Raw genomic sequence first — 27,640 nt, 5'->3', positions numbered from 1 at the left:
TACCTTATGACCCAGCAATTCCGCTTTTGGGTATATGTCCAAAGAAACCTAAAACACTAATTTGAAAAGATATATGCACTCCTTTGTTCACTGCAGCATTATTTACAATAGCGAAGATACGGAAGCAACCCAAGTGCCCATCAGTACCAGCAGAGGAGGGGATAAAGACGATGTAGTACATATGTACAATGAAATATGACTTGGCTATAAAAAAGGATGAAATCTTACAACTAAAGAGTATTATGCTAAGTGAAATAAGTCAGACAGAGAAAGACAAATACCAAATGTTTTCTCTTGTATGTGGAATATAAAGAACAAGATAAACAAAACAGAAACAGAGTCATAGATGCAGAAAACTAATGGTTCCAGAGGGGAAAAGGGTTGGGAGAGACAGTGAAAAAGGTGATTATAAATTGGTAATTACAAAATAGTCACGGGGATGTAAAGTACAGCATAAGTCAATAATATTGTAATAACTATGTATGGTACTAGGTGGGTATTTGAATTATCAGGGGGATCACTTCATAAATTATATTATTGTCTAACCACTTTGCTGTATGTCTGAAACTAGTATAAATATAAATTTTTAAAAAATCAAAAAAGAAAAAAAATTACCTTTGCTATGTTCTTTGGAGCTATATTCCCCAATAAAGATGAAGATTCACACTAAATAGGTCACCCTTTTCAGTGAACCCCAATGATGAATGACATTTATAAAATATATATTATGACCTATGCAGTTAAAAGTCAGGAGAGTGGTCCACCTTGGTGAATAGAGTAGTAAAAGGAAGCAAGTGTGAGGAGGATTTTGGATACTGATAATGCTTTTTCTTGATCCTAAGAATTTGTAAAAATTCTTCAACTTATACACTTGATCATGTGTGCTTTCTAATATTTCAATAAAGTCTTTTTTTAAAAAAACATGGCCTTGCAGAAACTAAAAGTTAATTGATCCAACCAAAGACGAGTATGTGATCTGAGCCTTACTAACACCCTATTCTTCACCAATGTGTTCTACATAATCCACGTATGTATGGAATGTTTTCTGAGATAATCCTGATAATACCACTATTCACTGATATGATACTTTGTTATTATTTTTTTAAAAAAAATATATTTTATTGACTTTTTACAGAGAGGAAGAAGGGAGAGAGATAGAGAGTTAGAAACATCGATGAGAGAGAAACATCGATCAGCCGCCTCCTGCACATCTCCCACTGGGGATGTGCCCGCAACCCAGGTACATGCCCTTGACCGGAATCGAACCTGGGACCCTTCAGTCCACAGGCCGACGCTCTATCCACTGAGCCAAACTGGCTTCGGCAGATACTTTGTTATTATTGCCATTATAATCATTGCAAGTTTATAGGCAAATATATAAAGTCTTTAAATGGTTAGCATGGAAATGAGGAGAAACTAGAACTGAACTAAATGTCTGTTATATGCTAGTCAATTTCAAAGATCTCATTTAACCTTTACAACAACTCTGGAAGAAGGCATAATTACTACAATTTTGTCAAAAGTAACAACCTCAGAAATTTTTAATAAAAAACTGTCTAAGGTCAATTTATTTAAACTATAAAGAAAAGAATGATAATACAAATTCAAGTCTGACTCCAAGTCCTTTAATACTACCCATTATGAGTTATATGAAATAATTTAAGCTTTCTATACCTCAAAATATTTATATCTATTTTTCAGAGCCTCAATAGCTCTTAAGCTTTCTTCATGTTGCTTTTCTTTAGCCACCAAAAGGGACTTCAACTTTTCTTTCTGAAATGGAAAGAATACAGAACAAAATCACACTGTGCTTGAGACTGGGTTAAAAATATGTTTTAGGAAACATGAATTAGAATTACTTTGGGGAATGCAGTTAATGAATTCTCTAGCCTGGTAGATTTATAACTATTAGTAGAGTTGAAATTTCTATACATCCTATCTAATAATAGAGAAACACGATAATTAACCCTAACTTCGCTACCCTTCCCATTGTCTAATCAGCGCAATATGCAAATTAACTGCCAACAAAGATGATGGCTAATTTGCATATGTAGGCTCCAAGTGGCCGAGCGAAGCCTGGTGATGACGCAGGCGTTCTGCCCCAACCCGCTGGTGGAGGGCTTCTGGGCCTGCTTGGTCAGTGCTGCCGGGGGATGGAGGAGCAGAGACACAGCCTGCAGGGGGGTGGGCACCAGCAACCCCAAGCCCCATGGCCCAGGAGGTGCTGGGGCCAGAGGAGCAGAGACACAAGCCTGCAGCGGGGCCCAGCACCCAGCAGCCCCAAGCCCCACAGCTGCAGCGGGGCTGGAGCTGCTGGGGTCAGAGGAGCAAAGACAGAGCCCGCAGGGGGGTGGGCACCCAGCAGCCCCTAACCCCAAGACCACAGAGGCGCTGGGGCCACTGGGGCTGCAGCAGAGACACAAACCAGCAGGAAACCTGTGGAAAGGGAGATAAACTATCATAACTTTATCTCCCTTTCCACAAGATGAGAAAACTGACCCTGATTTATTTAGTGATATGGCCCACACCTTTCTACAAACACAGGGTGTGTTATGACCACTCCCAGGAAGTGATCAGAATACTGGTCAGAATACTGTTTTCAAGGAATAACACTACTGTGGCAAATGATCTAAGAGAGGAAACAAGCTTTTGTTGGGTTTATTCTGAAGGTCAGAGAACAGACCACTCCAATGTTGTTATATTGACGATCTTGACCTGCAGATGCTTGAAAAACAGCAAATGCAAGGAGAGGTTTTCACTGAAGTCTCCTTCTCTGCCTAAAATTGGACCCCCTAAAAGGTTCCCTTGATGGGAAAAGTGCCATCAGCCAGTGAATACTGACTCCTGTCACAGGACAGGAGACTAGAAGTTGACATCACATCCAAGCTTTGTTACAAACTACCCCCCACCCCATTCATCTTTCCTAAAAATCATGTACTCTCCTCTAAGAGGCCTACATATCCTGTCCCCTTTCCCTAGAAAGAAGGTATTTAAATCTGGATTCTAAGCCACTTTGGGAAGTTATCATTTTTCCCTGGGATCTCCCACATATACACGAGGTACACATGTTAATGAACTTTAGTTTTTCTCTTGGCAATCTGTCTTTCATTACAAGGGCCTCCGCTAAGAACTCAGAAGTGTAGAGGACAACTATTTTTCCTCCTCCATAATTCTATCTTGGGAAATCAAGTCCTGGGCTGAACAGTGAGTTTGGCTCAAGTGCCATGCAGTCCTGGCTGAAGGGAGGGAAGCTTCTAGGGGGAAATCAATGATACTGGCATCAAAGTAGGACAGAGGGCACATGCATGGTTGCTGTGGAGTTTAAAGTGGTTCAACATTTTTGGAGGATGATTTGGCAAAATCGATAGAAATGTTCAAGGTACATCCAAGAGTCTTCTAGGAATCTCATCTGCTGAGATAAAGCACGAGCACATAAGCCCTGGTCAGAACCCAGGATGCTACTGCGGGCTCTCCTTCCATGATAGGAAAACCTGTTAACAACCTGCATTTTTAGGCAAGGTGGTATCTATACTAATAAAAAGGTAATATGCTAATTAGACTGAACATCTTCCAGACAACCTTCCGGACATCCTTCTGGACAAAGCCATGGTGGCAGGGCTGAGGCAGAGGCGGTTAGAGGTGATCAGGCAGGCAGGGGAGAGCAGTTAGGAGGATCAGGACGGCAGGGGAGAGCAGTTAGGGGGATCAGGCCAGCAGGCAGGTGAGCAGTTAGGTGCCAGCAGCCCTGAGGGGTCCCGGATTAGAGAGGGTGCAGGCGAGGCTGAGGAACTCCCCACTCCCGTGCACAAATTTCATGCACCGGGCCTCTAGTATACGAATAAAATATATAATATATACAAACAATATTATGAAAATTTCAAATTTCTGTTTGTCTTAAATCTTATTTCCTTTAAAATGTTTGAAATTTTACATCTTTTCATGAAAGCTTCACAGAAAATGATATATTCAGAGGCATTAACAATAAAATGCCAATGATAATCCATGCCATATATTTAAAACATGCTTTTATGGTCACATGTAGGTTTTGTTTTTCTCTTTGAGCAATAAATAGAAATAGAATCCTGGTCTCCACCTCAATTCACGACTTAAACCTATACTGAAGTATCATCTTCAATTAATATAACATTGCACAGTTTTAAAGTAGAATTTATCCTCCTACCTCACTTTCCAGATCATCAGCAACCATTACTTCCTAAATTAAAAAAAGAAGAAATGTATTTTCATTTTTGACAGTTTCTTTGAAAAAACTTGAGCTTGGCAAATATCTTTTAAAAGAACTGGCACCTGTCTTTAAGAGTGGAACAAGGATGCCCATTCTTACTGTCTGCTCTCTGAGATGTCAGTCACTCTTCTCACTCTGCAGGCTCGGGAGCATCTCTGATTCTTCTGGGCACCATCAATTATCAACACCTACTTGCTCTTTCTTCTCACAATTTCTCTCTACTCCTTCCTCTCCAATCCAACAGCCCCAACTTAAAGTTGTTTGTTACTACTACATACCAACAGTATTCTCTGTTCTTATATCAGACATAAAAGTTTCATGTAAAGGTCCCAGTAAGATAGAACTTTCCTCAAGGCAATGGCCTGATTTTAGTTCCCTTAGCACCTAGCACCCTGACTTGATGTGACAGGCAATTATTAACAATTTATTACCGATGATGATTACTGGTAGCAAAATAGTTTTGGATTTTTTTATTATGCAGATTATTTACCTCATTTAGCTGTAGCTGTAAACCATTGACTTTATCCAATAATATTCTCTGTTCTTGCTGAATTTTTCTCAACCTTTCTTTCAAATCTCCATTTTCAATCTGGAGATCCTTAAATAGTAAAGATAATAAGTGAGTGCTAGACCAGTGGTTCTCAACCTTCCTTATGCCGCGACCCTTTAATACAGTTCCTCATGTTGTGGTGACCCCCAATTTCATTGTTACTAATTGAACGTAATTAAAGCATATTGATTAATCACAAAAACAATATGTAATTATATATGTGTTTTCCGATGGTCTTAGGCAACCCCTGTGAAAGGGTCATTCGACCCCCAAAGGGGTCGCGACCCACAGGTTGAGAACCGCTGTGCTAGACCAACCTTAAAAGAGCAATTCTTATGAAAGAATTTTTCTCTTTTACTCTATATACATATATAAAAGCTTTAACTACAGAATTCAATAATTTCAATCACATTCAAATGATTTAAATGCATAGATCAAAAATAATAACAGAAAATTACAGTCTTATGATATCCAATAAATACAAGTATATACAAGACAGCAAACCATTATGATTCTAATAAAAAGTAAAAGCATCATCTGGAAAAAGGATATAGCAGAAGAATATGCCATTTTCACTTTTGTTTAACACCCTTCACATTTACAAGACTATTCTTAATGCTTTTGTTATGGTTCCACTTTCTTAACACTACATAGTAAATAATAAAACCCCAATAAAATACTTTTGTTTTCGCATATGGAAAATAGCCATTCAAATACCATTATATTCTAATGGTATTTCAGTCGTAAGACAAACCATTCAATTATAGGATTTTCTTCCAACATAAGCCACATAATTATCATTTTTTGAACAATGACAAACGTAAAAGGTAAAAAGTGCTATGTCATTAACAAAATTATTTTTCTTAATCAGCATAAAAATACTTTAAGAAGAAGTTCAAATTTTATTTAGTTATATTAACAACTATCATTTTATCACTATAATTAATTACCTAAAATAAATAGCAATTTATGATTTAGGCCCCAAAAAGATATATTTAAATGAACAAAAAATTATGTGAAGTTGTTAAATTATTTGCTTCCTATTCTATATTAAAGCAATACTTTCTGTAAGATAATACTGACCCAAACTTTCATATCAAAAGTCAATTCTTTCAGAAGGAACTGGATAAGAAAATAGCATCACAAAACCTACCAAGCTACCTTTGCTTCTTCCCCCATTCATTTCCCCCCCATTTTTGTTCCCTTTCCCCACCCACCCCACCACCAAAAAAAACACTGAAATTCTTTGCAAAAGAAGCTACCAATTTTTTTCCCCTTTTTTACCTGAATGCTTTGGTGCTCCCTCTGATTTGACTTCATATTTACTTCATCGAGCATGTGTGTCATATTTCTCTTTGGTAAAACAAAAGAGAACACAGGTTAACAAGTATGAGAATACAGAAATATGCATTTTCCTCAATAGGCAATAAAGCCAATTAGTGATTTTCAGTTTATCTAACATTAAATTTTGGTGTACATAATGCAAGGCAGCAGTGTTTCCATTTAAAACTCCAAGTGGAAAGCATCTTTAAGGATACTGGTTTTAAATAAATCAATTTTAAAATACTATAAAATACACAATTTAAAATCCTTATTGTTAAAGAGCTGTTTTAACCAAAGTCACCAAAATGTGAGAGACTTTGTACTAGACATAAAGCTAGAGTTGTGCCATAAAGCATCGTTTAGCCATTCCCAAAGGAAGAATTTAGACTTTAAAACAAGGAGGTGGTGGAGAAGACACATAATGTTGAAAGAAAATATGGAAATTATTTCTTTCTTTGAACATTTTAACACTACCCAAGTATGAAATAAAATACCAATGGTGTGGTAAGTAAAAAACAGACAATATTCTGAACAGCGCTATATAAAAGACCTCTAGTGACTTGGTTGGGTATGTGTTGTTTTGTACACTTACTGCTTTCAAACCTTATTCCAGCTTAGAGATCTGCTTTAATAAAAACATAATTATTAAACAAGAGAACAACCGCCTTTTTTTTCACCCAAATTGACTTTTAAATTGACACAATAATTTAGACAACCATTTCTTCCTTCTATTTGAGAGCTAAGAAAAAAAAAAGCGAGTGCTTTCATTCTGTAAGATAATTTTATTATGTTTTATATTATTTATTGAGTTTTGTTTAACAAAGTGTTTAAACTATCATTCTAACAAGTCTGGATTTAGATTTACAGGGACAAGTTCCCATTAAAAAAATATTCTGTAATTACAATTTGGCCCAAAATACATTTCTAGCCTCTGTCCTTCTACCAAAGGACTGTTCTTCATGGGGAATCTGGCCAATCTCATACCACTTTCATCCCTACCTTCCCTTCAAAGGGTCCTTTCATAGCCTGCCCTGTCACTGCTCCATGAAGTGCGTATCACTCCTGTCACCCTGGCCTTGCTAAACATGCGCCTTCATCAGCGGTGTGCATTTGCCATTGCCTCTCTCAGTGAGGCATCTTCCACAGAGCCCTGTGGCTCCCTCTTCACTTCCTTCAGATCTCTGCCCAAATGTCACTTCCTGGAAGAGGCCTTTGTTGACCACACAATCTAAAACAGTTCCCTGCCTCTCCCTCTTCATCTCCTAACCCTGTTCCATTGTTCTTCAAAGCATCTGCTATGATCCTAAAAACTTGTCTACCTATCAGTCATCTCTCTTACTAGGCTAGGAGTTAGTTCCATGAGTCAGAAACTTTAACACTATGATCTCCCCATCACTTAGAAGAATAATTGGCATATAACAGGTGCTCTACAAATATCTGTTAAGCAAACTGAAATTAAGTTTTATTTTTTTAAACTATCCTGTAGTCTTCTCAGTAACAGGGATTATATACCCTTTAGTACTGGAAAATATCCTATTTACAGAATATATTTTTAATGTATTCAATAAAAATGGAAGTAAATGAGTTTTTCAGTTCCTAGCAGACTATTAACTCCATGCATTCTTTTAGATTAACACTAAAAGGAATATCATTCATATATTAACATTCAATAGTTCTTTAAATATTTATATATTTCAGAAATTATTTTTCTCAGATTCTAAGTAAGATGGCTGGTACAAACACAACAGTGCACACTTTATTTCACTCTACCCCCCACTTAGGTTATCTGAGAGAGAAGGTTGACATAGTTGCTCCAGATGGAAAAGAAAAGTGACAGCAGACATGGCCCATGCATGAATGTATTACTTAATTCTGATGGATTAAAATGGGAAACATGCTTTAATATAGCTTTCAGATTAAGGTGAGAGGTAGAGAAATGATGCAGAATGATGATCAGAATTGCTCAGAAGGTACCTGATTACTTTCTCTTCAGGGTTTGGAAGTGCTCAGGTTCCTCTCACTAGAGAAAAGCTGAAAGCCTGGAAGGAAACAGCCAGCAGAAGAGGAAAGCTGCCTACACTAGCTTTTGAGCAAGATGAAGAGAGTGCCGCAAACCAACCCCGCTGTAACTCGAAGAGATTAGGGCAAAATGATGATATTTACTGAAACTAGGTCACAAAACCAGTGTTAAATAGTGACTTGGTAATAAAATTAGTAAGAGGTATGAATTATTTCATGTATTGTGTTTTGTTTTTAAGAAAAGTCCTCATTAAATTAAATACATACAGAGGAGAAGGGAATCAAAATGTTAACAGTAGTATTGAAATCACAATATATAATCAATTTTGAGCTCTGTTTTCTTCATTTCTTATTACGTTGGAAGAATTTTGCCAAAACAGTAAATAAATGATCCGTTATTAAGGGAGAACAGAAAAAGCCGCTATGACCTGCCAGGCTAAAATACATCATTTAAGAATCTCAACCAAGTGCAGTATCTCATACTTCAAAGGGCTGGATGTTGAAGGTCAGCAATCAGGAGGCTACTTATATCCCATTGGATATATTCATTGTAATTAAAATCCATACTCTCAAGATGAACGATAGTATTTAGATAAAACGTCCAGATCTTAATACGTAAGTTTTACATGGGCATGATTAACTGAGCAGAGAGAGAAGAACCTATTAAAACTCAAAACAGTTATGTATAATCTTAAGATCTACCTGTTGTATTGATGGTCCTTTCTTCCAAAGTTCTCTCCCTGAAGATTTAAAGAGATGAGGAACAGAAACAGTGAAACAGCAGGTTAACTCAATTGGATATGAATTCCCTAACTGTACAACTGAGTTCATATGAAAAAACTAAATTTTAAGTTTCCTCTAATGCTTAATACTTTATAGTTCAAATAATAGTGAAATAGCATTTTTGCATCTCAAATTGGCAAAATTTGTGGGATTTTTTGCTATGACAATATCCAGGTAGATAATATTCAATGCTAGGGAGGGAAGAGATGAAAAATGCAATATTAAAAATACCTCTTAATTGAAAAGCAATTTGTCAATATACAATAAAAGCTTGAACAAATGTGGATACCCTGAAACGCCATGATTCAATTTATGGGAATTGATTCTAAGGTTATAATAAAAATATGCTGAAATAATTATGCATAAGGACAGTCACTAAATTGTTATTTATATTAGTAAAAATTTAAAACTTTAATGATACCTATAGAAAATTTCATAATTAAATTAAACTTAGATAAAATTTTATGCATCAATAAAAATCATATCATAGAAAAAATATTTACGAGGGAAAAGCCTATAAAATATATTACACTTAGTAATCTACAGTTCATTCCAGGTGACCTCGATTTCATGCATAGGGAGAAGAGGGCAAGGATAGGCCTCAAAATGTCAATAGAGGCTCCAATGTAGTAGGCATGAAAGACTAATTTTATTTGTTGTACTTTACTATGTTTTCCAATTTCTCTTTAATAAGCACAGAAAAATACTTGGTACAAGTATTCAATAAATATTGGGTGAATATTTTATATACAGGTTTGAACAATGATTCTTTAAAATTATAAGTATAAAAGTTAAGAGTTTCGTCCCCCCCAAATATATATATAACTAAAACACTTGATTTGACCTTTATACTCAGTTCATAAATTATTCCATAGTATAGTAGGCTTTAGTGATAAACTAAACAATATCTGCAACACATATTGCCTCAGTAACGAATATTTTGCTTCTTACAAACTAAAGTTCTACCTCCTAAATCTTTAAAAGCTGCTCCTTATTATTCTGGACTTCTCTAGTTAGAGAAAACTTCTGGTACCTTTGTTGGTATTTTCTGACGCAGTCTTCAATAAGGTTAGAATGTCAAGATTGTCGCCAATTCTTGCATAGTAAGAACTATCATGGTCAAGGGCATCCAGCAGGCTTACGTCAGCGCCGTTCTTAATTAGGACTTCTACAGCATCTTTGCAACCATATTCACAACCAAGCATGAGAGCAGTTCTGAAAGAGAAGACGGAGAATAAAAACCTTGAGACAGATCTAAGAAAATATTTAGAAATCTTCTTCCAGAGCTCCCATTTCTAAAGAACAAATACTACTTTAAAAAGTCATCCTTATTGCAGATTCAAATTTCACTCTATGTTTTAATCTTATATTTTTACGTCACTGCATTTATAAAAACATGTGCTTTGTGTTTTAGTTTGCAGAGCTAAAGTATGTATCACTTTATAGACATTTGTTTCCTACTTCTACTCCCAAACTAACTCCCTTTATTCCTGTCCTACTGTGTCCTAGAAGTCAATTACCACAGATAACCACCAGCTCAAAACTGCAATAAACCCAAACTATCCAAGACCCTTCATGAACTAAACCACAACATGCAAACCTTCCCAATGAATCCCTTCTACACCAAACAAAATAAGAACCAAATTCCTGTTCCTCATTTATTTTTTTTAGAAGAGCCTTGCTTCTCCTACCTGGAGACCTTCACATCTTCACACCTAATTTTATTTTATTTTTTTTATTGCTTAAAGTATTACAAAGAGTATTACATATGTCTCCTTTTTTTTTCCCCGCCCTTGACAATCCCCTCCTCAAATAAACCTTCCTCGATTAACCCCATTAACATGGACTTCTGGTTTATTCTGCCATCACAGAATCATCAGCACTAAATGCTTAACAGTATATCGGCAAATAGTAATAATGTAACAAAATAATTAAATCATCATGCAAATTTAGAAGGATCCTAGCAATTATTGTGCCCAATTCTCTATTTTTATTGCTGAGGAAACCAACGCCTAATGAAATGAAGTGAGTTATCTTATATCTAACTGTCTTCAATTGTGAATATTGGATTTCATAAGGAAACTGATTCTTGCTTTACTCTACTAGTTATGTTCTATTTCTCTTTTATACTCTCTAATAGTTACTGGTATACAATTTTATATAAAACAGGCATTAACAAAGCTTTTGTTATTGGGGGAAATGCTATATATAGATAGGGCAGTGAATAAAATGAAACTTGAACACAGTGTCAGAACTGAAGATTTTAATTTATTTTTAAAACCATCTACTATTTACTCTATATAATACACACTGCCCTACCTCATTGATTTTTTTTTTGGAGGGGGCGGGAAAGGCAGAGAAATTCCAATTTAAAAAAACAACAACAGAGACAAACATGCTTGGAAAAATATAAAAGCAATAAAAAATAAAAATAAAGCCTTATATATGGATCAGCCAGATCATCCCTCTCTGATACTAAAATTTATTTTTAAGACATACTTGGAACCAGATTATAATATTTGCAGAAAAAATACAAAAAGCCACTTTCTTAATAATCATGTAAATGATTTAACTGCTTAAGAATTTCTTCCTTTGAGATGCCTGAACAATAAAAACAGTTAGCGCTAAAAAACCTGACATCTAAAGCCTTTATACTGCTCCACTTCCAATGAACTATAAACAATAGGATACATGTTTAGAAAAATAAAATTAAGTCAAAAGAAACCAACAACTTCACTCAATCATCTGTAAAATCCCAGAAACTCATTATAAATTATTCAACAAGTGGAGGGGCTGTTTTTCAGATACCTTGTTGTCCAAAACTTTATGACCATAAACCCTAGAATTATAATATAGTAAGCACTATGAAATATCAGACCTAGAAAAGGGGAAAGCGAGAATCACAGATAGAAATTGTAAGTGCACACCAACTAAAATAGCATCAAATACAGAAGCAAAAATAAACTAAGGGAATCGTGGGATAGAGAATGAACTCAGTGTCACAGAAGGAGGCGGCATTGTGCCTGAGCAGGATAAGGAGAAAAACACCTTGAGAAAATCAGTACTGAAACATGTCAAGCTTCAGGAACCAAAAGACTCACTAACAAAGTAGACTGTAGATCTGATTTTTTATTCTTCTCCCTTGTATTTTATTTAAGCCCATTTTATGAAACATTTTCATAAAGCTTAAAATAACTGGGGTCGTTTGTTAATTCCTTGACTGGAAGACAAGCCCTAATCATTGCTTATATTTTGCATTTACCCGTCATATTCCCCTATGTGCCTCTCCATCCTTCTTCAGCAGACTTTGAAGAAAAATAAGTGGTGCTAATTCCAAGGAAGGGCTAAACCAAAAGGGATGGAAAGGCTATCACAGCAGCAGCATTTCTGAATCACTGTGCATGCAGCTGGTATGTGGGGAGCTGTGATTAAAAAAAAAAAAAAATTACCTGTTTTGTTTGTCTCTGGAATTAATATCTGCTCCTCTATCTATTAGCAGTTGACATATTGTTGGCCTACACATCTGAGTAGCTAGAACAAGTGGTGTCCGCCCATCCTAAACAACAAGAAAAATAAAAAGTATTAAGACAACAAATCACCCAAAACATAAGAGCTAGAACACATGAGTTGAAATGAGAATAAACATAAATTGACTTACTACATCTTTGGCATTCACTGAGGCACCATGGTCGCAAAGCAGCTGTATGCTAGAAGGACAGTCTGCCATAGCTTTGAGGAACAAAGGAAAATGATAAATAACGAACAGCTGTTGGTAAGACATATGTGGTGTTTTGCTAGGTCCACATAAGGGATAAATTCTTCATTTTCAAGACTACCAAGCTTCACATTGCTCACTCTCAGTTTAGCATTATAAGCAGCAATTCTCTCTCTCTCTCTCTCTCTCTCTCTCTCTCTCTCTCTCCCTCCCTCCCACTCTCTCTCTCCCTCCCTCCCACTCTCTCTCTCCTCCCCTGGGTAATGATTAACAAAACAAAAAAAATGCCAGTGGAGTGGGACAATAATGTGTAGTAGTATATAGATGAACCAAAATATATACATCCTAGCTAATAATAGACAAGCATGGTAATTAACCGTACCTCGGACACACTTCCCATTGGCTAATCAGGGCAATATGCAAATTAACTGCCAACCAAGATGACGTCCCGCAGCCAGGAAGCTGAAGTGAACAGGAGGCTTGGTTGCCCCAGTGATGGAGGAAGCCAAGGTTCCCCACCTGCTGCCGCCCGGCTCTGAGCTCCTGAAGCAACAGCTCCAAAAGATACAATGTTTCAATTATAGAAGCTAAAAGATGGCAGTTAATTTGCATATACCAGCTGCGAGCAAAAACTGAGGACAACATGGAGGCCAAGTGGTACAGAAGGGAGCTAAGTAGAGGCTGCGAGGACAGAAACAGAGCCAAGGCTGCGGAGGTGGGAGGCGGGAGGTGGGAGGTGGGAGGGCAAGCCCAGCCGCAGTGGCTGCGAGCAGGAGGGGCAGCGGTTGGGAGTGGGAGGGAAAGCCCAGCCATAGCGGCTTGGAGTGGGAGGGGCAGCGGCTAGGAGCAGGAGGGGCAGCAGCTGGGAGCAGGAGGGCAAGCCCAGCCCCAGCAGCTTGGAGCGGGAGGGGCAGCGGCTGGGAGCAGGAGGGGCAGCAGCTGGGAGCAGGAGGGCAAGCCCAGCCCCAGCGGCTTGGAGCGGGAGGGGCAGCGGCTGGGAGCAGGAGGGGCAGCAGCTGGGAGCAGGAGGGCAAGCCCAGCCCCAGCGGCTGGGAGCAGGAGGGGCAGTGGCTGGGAGCGGGAGGGAAGCTTAACTGCAGCCACTGGGATCAGAGGGCAAGCCCAGCCCCAGGGGATGGGTGCGGGAGGGCAAGCCCAGCCCCAATGACTGGGATGGGAGGGCAAACCCAGCCCAGCGGATGGGAGCAGGAGGGCAAGCCCAACCACTGTGGCTGGGAGCATAAGGGGCAGCGGCTGGGGGCGGGAGGGACAGCGGCTTGGAGGGGAAGGGGCAGCGGCTGGGAGCGGGAGGGCAAGACGACCAGCTGCAGGGGCTTGAAGCGGGAGCAAAGCCTGCCTCAGTGAGTTTCGCTCCCTTCTCTGCTTTGCTCCAGCCGCATGAAGCCCTATTCTTTCAGGAATATTCCTGCAACGGGCCTCTAGTCCTATCCTATATAATAAAAGACTAATATGCTAAGTGTCAGGTCGACCAGTCCGCCATTCAACCAATCAAAACATAATATGCTAATGATATGCTAAGGCCGCTCAACCGCTTGCTATGATGTGCACTGACCACCAAGGGGCAGACATTCAGATCAGGTTAGCTTGCTGCTGAGGTCTGGCCAATTGGGACTGAGCGAGATGGGCCAAACATGCCCTGGAGCCCTCTCGCTGTTCCTCCGCGGCTGGCCAACCTCCCGCATCTCTCCCTGGCCCCGATTGTGCACCAGTGGTGTCCCTCAGCCTGGCCTGCACCCTCTTGCAATCTGGGACCCCTCGGGGGATGTTGGAGAGCCAGTTTTGGCCCAATCCTGCAGGCCAGGCAGAGGGACCCCACTGGTGCACCAATTCGGGCACCAGGCCTCTAGTCTAATCTAATAAAAGACAAACATGCAAATTGACCGCACCTTCGCTACGCCTTAAGCCATGCCCACCAGCCAATCAGAGCGACTATTTGCAAATTAACCCAACCAAGATGGCGGCTGGCAGCCACGGAGCTGAAGAAAGCAGGAGGCTTGGTTGCTATAGTGATGGAGGAAGCCAAGCTTCCCGGCCGGCTCTGAGCTCCACTGAAGGCAACAGAGTTTCAATTATAGAAGATAAATAAACTCCAGTTACCTGCTTTCAGCCGGCCGTGGCCACGGAGCTGAAGCGAGCAGGAGCTGGCTCTGAGCTCCACTGAAGGCAACAAAGTTTCAATTATAGAAGGTAAATAAATCCCAGAATAAAAAAAGAAAAAGAAAAAAAGGAGAGGCTGGGAGCTTCTGTCGCTGGAGGGGCTTGGCCAGCCTGAAAACGGCCCTCAGCCCCTCCGCCAGACTGGCCAGGCACCCCAGTGGGGAACCCCACACTAAAGGGGGTATGGCCAGCCTGTAAACAGCCATCAGCCTCTCACCCAGGCTGGCCAAACCCCTTACCCAGGCTGGTCAGACAACCCAGCAGGACCCCCACTCTGATCCGGGACACCCTTCAGGGCAAACCAGCTGGCCCCCACCCGTGCACCAGGCCTCTATCCTATATAATAAAAGGGTAATATGCAAATTGACCCTAACCACAGAACGACTGGGAATGACTGGTCACTATGACACACACTGACCACCGGGGGCAGACACTCAATGCAGGAGCTTCCCCCTGGTGGTTAGTGCGCTCCCACAGAAGGAGCTCTGCTCAGCCACAAGCCAGGCTGATGGCTGCCAGCACAGCGGTGGTGGCGGGAGCCTCTGCCACCTCCTCAGCAGCGCTAAGGATGTCCAACTGCAGCTTAGGCCTGCTCCCCACTGGCAAGTGGACATCCCCCGAGGGTTCCCGGGCTCCCAGAGGGATGTCTGACTGCCAGCTTAGGCCCAATTCCCCAGGGAGCAGGCCTAAGGCAGCAGGTGGTCATCCCCCGAGGGGTCCCAGACTGCGAGAGGGCACAGGCCGGGCTGAGGGACCCCTCTGAGTGCACAAATTTTTGTGCACTGGGCCTCTGGCATATTAATAACTGTCTAAGCTGAGTAAAGAGTATAGGTGTTTGCCCTGGTCAGTGCTCAGTGGTTAGAGCATTAGCCCTATGGACTGAAGGGTCTCAGGTTTGATTCCGTTCAGGGGTATGTACCTCGGTTGCAGGCTTGATCCCTAGCCCTGGTCAGTGTGTGTGTGGGAGGTAACCAATTGATGTGTCTCTCTCATATAGATGTTTCTCTCTGTCTCTCCCCCACTCTTCCACTCTCTAAAAATCAATAAAAAAAATATCCTCAGGTGAGGATTAACAAAAAAACAACAACAAAAAGAGTACAGGTGTTTTAATATAATATTCTCTCTAACTTTATGTATGTTGGATATTTTCCACAATAAATAGTTAATATAATTTTTAAAAAGTGATTATCAATAATGTTGGATTAATTTTTTAAAAACTAGGAAAAGGTAGTAAGAGAACAGAAATATCATGTGTCATATTCATATTTTAGAAAGCAGCAAAATAATTTTTAAAATTCCATCAAGCATAGCAAATTAGCATTACAAATATAAATTTTTAAAAATTATTTTAAATTTAATATGTGAATTTGTCTTGATGATTCCATACAAGCTTGATAGCACATCACTTGTGAATCTAAGCTTCTGTTTTTATTTAAGTAGCAATACAAAATTATCAGCAAAAATAAAATCTATATAGTGTCCTGGCTGGTGTGGTTCAGGGGTTAGAGCATCAATCCATGTACTGAAGGGTTTCCGGTTGGATTCCTCATCAAGGGCACGTACCTGGGTTGCAGGTTCGATCCTGGCCCTGGTCAGGGCACGTGTAGGAGGCAACCAATGAGGGTGTCTCTCTCACATCAATGTTTCCTCCCTCTCTCTCTCTCTCTCTCTCTCTCTCTCTCTCTCTCTCTCTCTCTCTCTCTCCCCCCCTGCCTCCCTCCCTCCTTCCCTCCCTGCCTCCCCTCCACTGTCTCTAAAACAGCAATGAAAAACATATCCTCTGGTGAGGATTAACAAAAATAAAATCTATAGTAACTCACAGGGGTCATTACGAGGCTTAAGTGATAATGTATGTAAAAATGCTTTGCAAATAATACCTTTCTACACAAAAATGTATTGTGTAAAAATTAAACTATTATAAAAGCACAAAAAATATAAAAAGAAAAAATTAAAAGAAAATGTAGGAATAAAAGTTTAAAGGAAATTTGAAGTACAATGCACGTTTAATGCAAACCACTTTAATCTACTGCATATAGTCCATATATGTGCGAAGAAAGGTAAGTATTTTTTTCTTTCTTTTGGCCTTCTAATAAACTGTAGGAGTGTCAGGTTTAGAAGAATCAAATGGCAGGTCAAACATTACATTCCAAAAATACTTAATATCCAACTTTTTTCTAAGTATTTTAAGACACCTAAAGAATACAGATAAATTTAGATATACAACTAAGAGTAATAAACTCTGCGAAATGATTAGTATAAATATTTTTTAAAATATAGCATATTACAGTGACATGAAATTCAGCACTAACACCTCTAACCAAATAATCACCACCACCCTTAATTAAGAAATTACTACATGCTAGGCTCTATTCATGATTTAATCATAATTACTGTAGTAGTATTAAGTTCACGTTTTAAAATTGATTTCAGAGAGGAAGGGAGAGGGAAAGAGAGACAGAAACATCAATGATGAGAGAGAATCACTGATCAGCTGCCTCCTACACGCCCCACACTGAGGATCAAGCCCACAACCCCAGCATGTGCCCTCTGGGTTCACTGCTCGATGCTTAACCACTGAACAACACTGGCTGGGCTTAACTTTATTTTGAAGATGAGAAAAATGAAGTTCAGACATGTTAATTAGGTAAATGTAGCTTTCAAGAAAGAGAAAAATCTTCCTCCCATTTCTCCTGCCAATTCCCAAACTAACTCACTGATTCTCATTCCCCCCCCCTCTCTCTCTCTTTCTCTCACGCCCCCCCCACCCCCCTGCTCCCCACCCCCACTACTGGAGATCCCTGATATTAGGTTTATTCATCTTTGGACTTTTAGTATCTAGCAAACTGACTAGTAAATATTGACTGAATGAATCTTTCTAAGCTGTACAATCTAAAAATATATATATTCAAATTTGAGTAAAAAAATTATAATATTCTATTTCTCCATACAAATATATGCATGTTAAAACTTTCAAATGAATATAAGTGCCTAGCCATTTTAACAAATATTTCTTTCTGTCCAAGTGCAATCTTTGCTTACCAGCATCATGAAGTGCGGTTCTTCCCTGCAGGTCTGCATGTTCAGTGGGACAATTATACTGTTAAAATACAAAAACTTAGTCATCTAGAAGAGTTTTATTTTAAAATTAAATATCTGAACTCCAATTAACAGGTGTTAATCTTAAAATATTCCATTAAAAACACACGAAAAACTCTAGATAAGCCACTAAATATTTTCACATGAAACAAATATAATAATGTTATACTGTAAATTTAACAATATTTCACCAAACAGGAAAACATATGGCACATTACAATAGCCTGGTACATATAAACTACGTTATAGTTTGGATTTTGTATGTTTTTTTCCAGCATGGGTTAAAACATGAACTGAATCAGAAAAAACAAATGAGTTCTGCTGCTTAACTTAGTGGCGAAAATGTTTATGAAAATGTATGACTGGACCCTTTAACTGAAAATTCAGCCCACTAGTTCATAGAATTTTTTGGCTGCCTGATTACATGTTTAACTAGCGGTTAATATTATTTAGTTTAAGTTATGGATGCTTATTAAAAACAGATAGATCCTATGTTGTCTCGCTTTATCTTATTGCCATATACCAGACAACAGAAAATTCCAATCTCCAGCTAATGTCAACAGGAAGGCCATGTCTTTTGTTATTTATTTTTAATACACTGAGTTATGCAATTCACTTCCCTCAGAGTTTTTGCTCTTTATTGTTCACATTCTTTCACAAATGTTGGAAAAAATATTATGTAAGCTAATAGTCAAAGTTAGCCTACTATTTTCTTTGATCTCAAATTCCAAAAACACATTAAAAACACATCTATTATTTGCAATTAAAATAATAAAGCCAAAATATTAACCACTTTTGCTACCTGTAGAAGTTTTTGTAGGCACAATGCATGTCCATACTTTGCAGCCAGGTGAAGAGCATTTCTTCCTATAAAAGAAATAATTTAAAATACATGTGAATTTTTCCACAGAAATATGATTCATTTTTTCAAAGGTAATTGACAGGATACTTAATTTGTAAGCATGCTTTCAGTTTCTAAGATGTTTCATCTGGGTTGATATTTTAAGATATAATTGTACACACCAAAAAATGAAGGTGGGAAGAAAAATTAAACATACAAATGCAAAAAGAGCAAGCACATTGTCTTATTTGCCCTGTATCTCTATTAGTGCCTGAGACAGAGTAAATAATTAATTATTGCCACAACAAAGAAGAGAGGAAGAGAAAAGGAAAAAGAGGATGAGGAAAAAAGAAGAGAAAGATACCTAGATTTTTCATAACATTTCCATATAGGTGGCATGGATTCTAAAATAGAGGAAGTTAAGAGATATAAGTCAAAAAAAGGGTATTCTGTAATTTCTATGCTTCAACTAAAATTCCAAGTTCATTAAAAGTCTTTGTCTCAGGAGAAAACAAAATGGTGGCATAGGTAACACCTGAAATTGCTGCCTCGCACAACCACTTCAAAAATACAACTAAAAGACAAAATGGATATCATCCAGAACCACAGGAAGGCTGGCTGAGTGGAAATTCTACAGCTAGAAGGAAAGAGAAAAGCACACTGAGACTCAGAGGAGGTGCAGAAATAAAGTGCAGAGCTACGGAGGTGCACGTGGAAAGGGCTGGTAACTGAGGACACGGTTGTCTTTTTCAATAGGGAAGGAGTCTCAAGCTCCCGACTACTCTGAACTCCAGTTCCGGGCGAGTCTCTGGGGACCCAGACTCATACGGGGAGAAACTGGACTGTCTGACATCGGGCGGAACTCGAGGGCAGCTTTCTCTGAGGTGCTTGCAGCAATTACCACGGAACACTGAGACCCGGGGCCTCTTAGGGTAGGACTGAGGAGCAGCCATAGCTGTTTGCTCTGTTCTGCTATGGTCGCCACCATCTTTGTGATGGCGTGACAGTCAATTTGTGTATTCTCTCTTTATTAGATAGGGGGCTTGATGGGGGATTTCAGGCCATGTCCCATAGCTGGCGGGGCTTGACGGGGGACCTCAGGCCATGCCCCCTCCTGGCGCTGGGCCAGGGGACCTCAGGCCATGCCCCCTGCCCTGGCGCCAGGCCAGAGGACCTGAGGGTATGCTGGGGAACCTGAGGATGCGCCCCCCACCCAGCGGGGCTTGACAGGGGACCTGAGGCTGTGGCCCCCACCCGGTGGGGCTTGACAAGGATGGGGCCAACCAGGTCTGAATCTCGCCCAATGGGGGTGGGCCGGCTGGGTCTGGGTCTCGCGCGATTTTGAGGCACCACAGGTGGGCAGGGATTTGACTCTGGGTCTCGCGGCATGCCCCAGACTCTTGACAGGAGGAAAATTTTCATACAAATTTTACTAATTTTCTTTCATCACTGACACTTCTATTATAGAGAAGGGCAAATAGCAATATTAAAATATTTCCTCTCATTAATCCCCGTTTAATGTGCATGAATTTTGTGCACTGGGCCACTAGTTTAATATATATTTAGGTAAGTAAAGATTTTCCTTATTAACTCAGTTGTGATATCTTTCACTCCCCTCCCTCCTTTCCATTACTAAACACAGTGCTCCATAATAGGAATATATAAATATATATTTTTTATTGCCTAAAGTTTCACATATGTCTTTATTTTTCCCACTTAACACCCCCCGCCCCAGCCATTCTCAACCAGGGCAAGCCCCCACCGCCCAAGTGTCTGTATCCATTGGTTATACTAATATGTATGAATACAAGTCCTTTGCTTGCTTTCTAACGCCCCCTCCCCTGCCATTTGTCTCTGGATCTATTCTTGTTCATGAAATTATGTTGCTCATTATATCCCACATATGAGGGAAATTATGTGATATTTATCCTTCTCTGACTGGCATATTTCGCTTAGCATAATGCTCTCCAGTTCCATCCATGTTGTTGCAAATGGTAAGAATTCCTCTTTTTTATAGCAGTGTAGTATTCCATCATATAGATGTCCCACAGTTTTCTAATCCATTCATCTGCTGATGGGCACTTAGGTTGTTTCCAAATCTTAGCTATTGTAAATTGTGCTGCTATGAACATAGGGGTGCATATATCCTTTCTGACTGGTGTTTCTGTTTTCCTGGAATATATTCCTAGAAGTGGAATTACTGGGTCAAATGGAAGTTCCATTTTTAATTTTTTGAGGAAATGCCATACTGTTTCCCACAGTGGTTGCACCAGCCTGCATTCCCACCAGCAGTGCATGAGGGTTCCTTTTTCTCCACATCCTCACCAGCACTTGTTGTTTGTTGATGATAGCCATTCTGACAGGTGTGACATGGTATCTCATTGTTGGTTTGATTTACATCTCTCGGATCATTAGTGACTTTGAGCATGTTTTCATATGTCTCTCGGCCTTCTGTATGTCCTCTTTCAAAAAGTGTCTATTTAGGTCCTTTGCCCATTTTTTGATTGGATCATTTATCTTCCTTTTGTTAAGTTTTTGAGTTCTCTGTAAATTTTGAAGATTAAACCCTTATCTGAAATATCATTGGCAAAGCCCATGCAGTGGACCTTCTTGTTGTTTTGTTGATGGTTTCTTTTGCTGTGCAGAAGCTTATTATTTTGATGTAGTCCCATTTGTTTATTTGTTCCTTAGTCTCCATTGCCCTAGGAGCTGTGTCGGTAAAGATATTGCTACGACATATGCCTGCTATTTTGCTGCCTATGGAGTCGTGTAGGATTTTTATGGTTTCCCGTCTTACATTTAAGTCCTTTAGCCATTTTGAGTTTGTTTTTATGTATGGTGTAAGTTGGTGATCTAGTTTCATTTTTTTGCATGTATCTGACCAAATTTCCCAGCACCATTTATTGAAGAGACTGTCCTGACTCCATTGTATTCTCTTGCCTCCTTTGTCAAATATTAATTGAGCATAATGGCTTGGGTTGATTTCTGGGTTCTCTGTTCTGTTCCAAGACAAAAACTAAACTCATTTCCCCTGAGAATGGAACAAGACAGGGATGTCCACTTTCACCACTCCTGTTCGATATAGTACTGGAAGTGCTAACCATAGCGATCAAACAAGAAGAAATAAAAGGCATCCAAATTTGAAAAGAAGAAGTAAAACTGTCCTTATTCGCAGATGACATGATACTATACATAGAAAACCCCGAAGACTCCATCAAAAAACTACTAGACCTAATAAATGAATTTAGCAACATAAAGGATGTCCCAAAATTCACGCAAGAAGTAATTTTAATAGAAAACACAGGTTTATAATTAAAAATTATAATTTTTTTATTGATTCATAAAGTATACAGTATAGGATTATGTATGGAATAGCCTCGGGTAAATGGCCTCCATGGCTTTGCTGGCACATATGCACTCTTTTGTTATTGCCTGAGCAGCCGCATTTTCGAAGAATAGTCGGATGATGCCTCTAGCCCAAAATCCGCACCAAACAGTGACATGTAGTGGATGCATTTGTTTCTCAACAATCACTCGTGGATTTTCTGAACCCTAAATGTGACAATTTTGTCGATTAACCAAGCCATCAAGATGAAAATGAGCCTCATCAAAATTCAGCCACATTTATGCAAAACGGTCATGGAAAATTTCAACAAAAGAGTGCGTACGTGCCAGCAAAGCCGTGGAGGCCATTTACCCAATATGCTATTCCATACATAACCCTATACTGTATACTTTATGAATCAAAAAATTTACAATTTTTAATTATAAACCTGTGTTTTCTATCAAAATTACTTCTTGCGTGAATTTTGGGACACCCTTTAGCAGGATACAAAATTAACACCCAGAAATCTATGGCCTTTTTATACACCAGTAATGAAACCACAGAAAGAAAAACAAAAAAAACAATCCCATTTACCATTACACCAAAAAAATTAAGATACCTAGGAATAAGCTTAACTAAGGAGGTAAAAGACCTGTACTTGGAAAACTATAGGACATTGAAAAAAGAGACAGAGGAAGACATAAACAGATGGAAGAACATACCATGTTCATGCATTGGTAGAATCAACATCATTAAAATGTCCATACTACTCAAAGCAATCTACAGATTTAATGCAACCCCCATTAAAATACCAACAGCATACTTCAAAGATCTAGAACAAACTCTCCAAAAATTCATCTGGAATAAAAAAGACCTAGAATAGCCACAGCAATCCTGAGAAAAAAGAACAAAGTTGGAGGGATTACAATACCAGATATCAAGCTATATTACCAAGCCACGGTTCTCAAAACTGCCTGGTACTGGCACAATAGGAATGTATTTATTTATCCAAGCATGACCTCATAGAATAAAATATTAAGGAAATTCTCTGTTCTAGGTCACCTCCTATTTGCATGAATAACAAAGTAGAAATGCAGAGAAATAAGCTATCAAGAGTCCCAGGGAACTGAGAACAATCATCCTAATGAACAGAAAACTAACATACTCATTGAAGAAAAGCAATAATTGTGTTCAAATACTTAAAGGTCTACCTTGTGACATGCACAAAGACTTACATTGTAAGATTTTAAAAGACAGATATAGGTAGGACTAAGTTTAAGCAGAAACTGTGGTAAGGGTTAGACTTAAACTATCTTCAAGAAATAATTTTTTTTATGTACTTAGCTAGCCAAACATAGAACAGGTTTCCTTGTGAGGCATAATAATTAAGAACACAGACTCTGACAGTGACGTATCCATTGAAAGACCCCGTGCCTTACAGTCTCATTGGGATGATGTAGGGATAAAAGGAGTTAGTACCTATAAAGCACTTCCATGTTCTGTGTCAGCCATTCTTGTTATGATCATTATTGGTAATGCTCTTGTTGTTAGGAGGCAGTTAGTTCCCATCACAAAGCATATCCAACCAAATGCCAAGTGACCTTACAACATAGAGGATTCATATACTGAACAGAATGAATATAAACTAAATGGCCCCGAATGGTTCCTCAAAACCTGAGATTTTAAGATACTATAACACTACCAAGACCAGCACTGGACTTCAGGTCTTCAACTGCTCATCAGTTCAGTAATCCTTTCTACTAAAGGATTAGGGTAGTTGACCTCTCCCTCATGATACCTCAGAAGTAAATCTTTTCTCAACTACTTAAAAAACAAACAAACAAATAAACAAAACCCCACAAAAACACACAAAAAAAAACACCCAGAAAATTAAGGACTTCTCTTTTAAAATCACATTTAGGTCTGAATAAGAAAATTAGCATTAGATAATGCTTGTATCTTTCTGTTTTGTAATTGACTATGGAGGCAAACATACCTGCAGTGTCAGTGGTTGTAATATCAACTCCATTTACAAGGATGGCATTCAAACACTCAAGATTACCCTTTGAGGCCACCACATGGAAGCTAAAGAAAAAGGAAATATTTATTATGCCATAAAACTACCAAAAGTCAACTGAACTGTTACACTGATGTCACCTTTTATTCAATACACCCACACACAAATGTTTTAAAGGCTCGAACTCCTATATATTTAATACAAGAAAAAAAAACACACTATCCCATATACTGAAAAACTCATTTTACCCCCAATATATATAAGGGGCCAATACTTTCTAGAAATACCTCCTTAGAACCAATGGAATATTCTAATATTCAATAGTCTTAATAATAGAAAATATGTACTATAAATCATTAACTCTACAGTTTATTACTTCAAGTTGAAGGCACTGGTGCTTGAAACTTAATAAACACACTGAAAATTTTCTATCAGCAGTGATATACTAGTAAATATAATAAATTAAATACATATTTTGCTTAGTTTCAAATACACTGAAACTGCCCAAACAAATGAAGTTACAGCAGAATACTAAGGCCAAAGACTCATCAAAATCCTATCCCTTCTTTTTAGAATTATCACATTAAACCTAGGATAGAAAAGTCTTTAAAACAACAAACCAAAAATCATAAAAGAACTGGCATCATCTTCTTCTCCAAAAGTACCAACGACTACCATTAATTCTTCCTTTTGCTCATGGACCTGTATAACTGATTGATAGTTTTTTTCCTGTATTAGATATATAGGCGTTCCAGCCTTTAAACAGACATAATTGAACAATTTTCCTAATAAGGCAGGTAAAGCCTGCTTAGAAATTAACTTTAAGCCATCAAGTATTCCAAACACAAGATAAAATATCCCACTGTTTCTTTGAACATCTAACACTTTGTTAAGCAAAATATATTTACAGAAATATTTGCATGCAATAAGAACTTACATTGGCTGTACTCCACCAAATCTAAACTGGTAAGTAAATACAGAAGACTTGTTGGCAAGTGATACATTAGGTTTAAATAAAACTGAGGCCCTAAACAATAACCACTGTGGAGATGGCAGGAGATAAAGGATGAGTAAGTGCTTAAAAGGTGCCTGGACACAGAAACACTCTGAATTTCTCATCAGGGGTCTTTCCTGACCACATCATTTAAAGGATTTATATTTCCGCATTCCCGAAACCTCAGTACTCCAGTTCCCAATCCCACCTTTATTACTCTATATAGAATTACACATTTTGTAATATAACATATAAATTCAGGATTTATTTTCTTTATAGTCTATCAATATCTTCCCACTCAACTATAAACTCCATAAAAGCAAGGATTTTCGTCTGTTTTGTTTCCTATTATATTCCCAGAAGCAACCTAGTCCAGTGGTTCTCAACATTCCTAATGCCGCGACCCTTTAACCTTTTGCAGGCCAATGTTATTTTTGGAATTCAAACCGTTTAGTCCAAATTAATTGATGGGATTGAACGTTGAACTTTTTAATGTTCTATTGCTCGACATTAGACCTGCTCCTAGCGCCTGGTCTGTCGAGTCAGCCTCGAGGTTGGACCGAAAAGGCTTAATACAGTTCCTCATGTTGTGGTGACCCCCAATTTCATTGTTACTAATTGAACATAATTAAAGCATAGTGATTAATCACAAAAACAATATGTAATTATATATGTGTTTTCCGATGGTCTTAGGCGAACCCTGTGAAAGGGTAGTTTGACCCCCAAAGGGGTCGCGACCCACAGGTTGAGAACCGCTGACCTAGTCAGATGATGAGCCCTCAAATATTTAAATAACTGAATGTTTAAAGACAAAATCTGGAGTTTACAAATTCACTTCAAGATAGTACAACATTTAGTCATGCATCTCTATGATGGATATAAATGCAAACTAGAGACCAAGCACTATTAATTAAACAGATTTGGTACAATTTGAATTAGAGAGAAAGAGGTATTTCTGATAAAAGGAATATAGTATTCTTAAGAGTTGGATAAATTCTGCTTTTACGGGAATTAAAAGGCTATAAGGTTGAGGGTATTAATCTCTTTGCAGCATAGAAGTGGGGAATTATCCTATGCAATGTACCATTAGAACCTCTTGAGGAATGGTAATTTCTTTCAAGCACAGGTTTTTATTCTCTCAACAATCTTAGTGATATTTTTTGTTTGCCTGTTTTCATTTCTTAGCTTACAAAATTTGGAAGACTTCTTTCTTCAAAATAAATCAGTATTATACACTAATGATGTACTAAAGGGTAGAAATCTCAACAATCCAAAATGCATTATTAATCCTGGTGTGCTAAAAGTAGATGTGCATCAGAAAGAAGATATAGCAATCACTAAATTGTATACAGAGTTGTCAAGGAAATTTGAAAAAAAAACTGCATTACAGAAATATTCTTTTACAATTAAAAAAGGCAATACATTTTCTTTTTTAAACAAGACATGTACTTCCACTTCCATAACAGAAATGCAGAAAATTTGGACAATCCCTACCTCTGAGGACAACTAGAAAAGCTACATAAAATATAAGACGTAAGTATGAAGTCAGTAGTAAGCTAACAAGATAGTGAAAAATTATGAGGCCAGAGGCCCAGAGAGGAGGAGGGCTTGGTGTTCGAGGCTATTTTTGGCTAGGAGCAATTGCTGATTCCAGAGAAAACATCTAAAAAGCTGAACAGCACATCTGACAGCTTGAGGGACTGGGGAGATGGGAATTGGAATCCATAGCTCTCCAAGTGGCAGGGAGGTTTCTTGGTGAATCTGACCCTTTTACATTGGCAAAGGACTGCAACCTCGGAGAGAGGTGAACAGGAAGAAAACAGATCCTTTCAGTGACTATGGCCAGGCTCCAAATATCTTGTTTTTGAAATTAGATTGAGTTCAAGGAGCACTTTTTGCTTTTGTCTTAAATTTTCAAATTAAACCCCTCCCCCAAATCATACAAAATAAAATTATTTTTATAATTATACATTATACACAAAATATATTTGTAACAGGTTGTATTTGACTAAGTATAAAATGCTTTAATTAAGGGAGAATACAGTTTGTGAGTAACAAAAGGAAAATATTTTATCCTATAAACCCCAGAAAGAACTCTATTTCTTATAGTGAAAACCTCAAAAATAACTCAAATATTTCACAAAATTATGTTCATAGTTCATCAAATTATATCAAGTTTTTATAACTCTGACCTTTAGTATAAATAATTTCACTCAAAATTGATCTAGATTCAAAAAAAAGCTGAGCAAAAACTCAAGCAACCATTAATTCAAAACACTGAAAGCATGGACAGGCAAAACTGAAGAAAGATTTCAGTGAAGATTTTCAATCACAAAGAAGATTCCTTTCATTTTTTAACATCTTGGTATTTAGGGAAAACAGGAAAAATGAAAAACAAAGTCAGTTTTAAATATTAAGGTTTCACCATTTATTCTGTGAGCCCTATAAATAGCTTAAAATTTAATCAAAATAGGAAGGAGTAGGACTCAAAATAACCAAGGTTTCTGTAGCTATCAAATTGCCTACTGGATAAAATTAAAAGAATAAACTGAAACT

The 27,640-nt window shown here is 38.3% G+C and overlaps 1 protein-coding gene across 3 annotated transcripts in view; it reads right to left on the bottom strand.

Moving 5' to 3' along the window:
* Positions 1-27,640, bottom strand: part of UACA (uveal autoantigen with coiled-coil domains and ankyrin repeats) — a 116,948-nt gene that overhangs the window by 19,488 nt on the left and 69,820 nt on the right. For 2 of the 3 annotated variants that reach the window (XM_059658612.1, XM_059658619.1), the window contains exons 3-13: positions 24,070-24,158; positions 18,710-18,774; positions 17,851-17,908; positions 12,577-12,647; positions 12,368-12,474; positions 9,952-10,133; positions 8,838-8,875; positions 6,078-6,146; positions 4,734-4,841; positions 4,181-4,213; positions 1,675-1,773 (exon numbers count right to left, since the gene is read on the bottom strand). In XM_059658612.1, coding sequence (XP_059514595.1) covers positions 1,675-1,773; positions 4,181-4,213; positions 4,734-4,841; positions 6,078-6,146; positions 8,838-8,875; positions 9,952-10,133; positions 12,368-12,474; positions 12,577-12,647; positions 17,851-17,908; positions 18,710-18,774; positions 24,070-24,158 — 919 coding nt within the window. Of the gene's footprint in view, positions 1-1,674; positions 1,774-4,180; positions 4,214-4,733; positions 4,842-6,077; positions 6,147-8,837; positions 8,876-9,951; positions 10,134-12,367; positions 12,475-12,576; positions 12,648-14,751; positions 14,812-17,850; positions 17,909-18,709; positions 18,775-24,069; positions 24,159-27,640 lie in introns of all 3 variants that reach the window. The other variant, XM_059658603.1, reaches the window with a different exon arrangement.

This window comes from Myotis daubentonii, chromosome 1, assembly GCF_963259705.1.
Source record: "Myotis daubentonii chromosome 1, mMyoDau2.1, whole genome shotgun sequence".
NCBI lineage: Eukaryota > Metazoa > Chordata > Mammalia > Chiroptera > Vespertilionidae > Myotis > Myotis daubentonii.
Note: the sequence above shows the minus strand (reverse complement) of the source record. Positions and strands in the feature narration are given on the sequence as shown.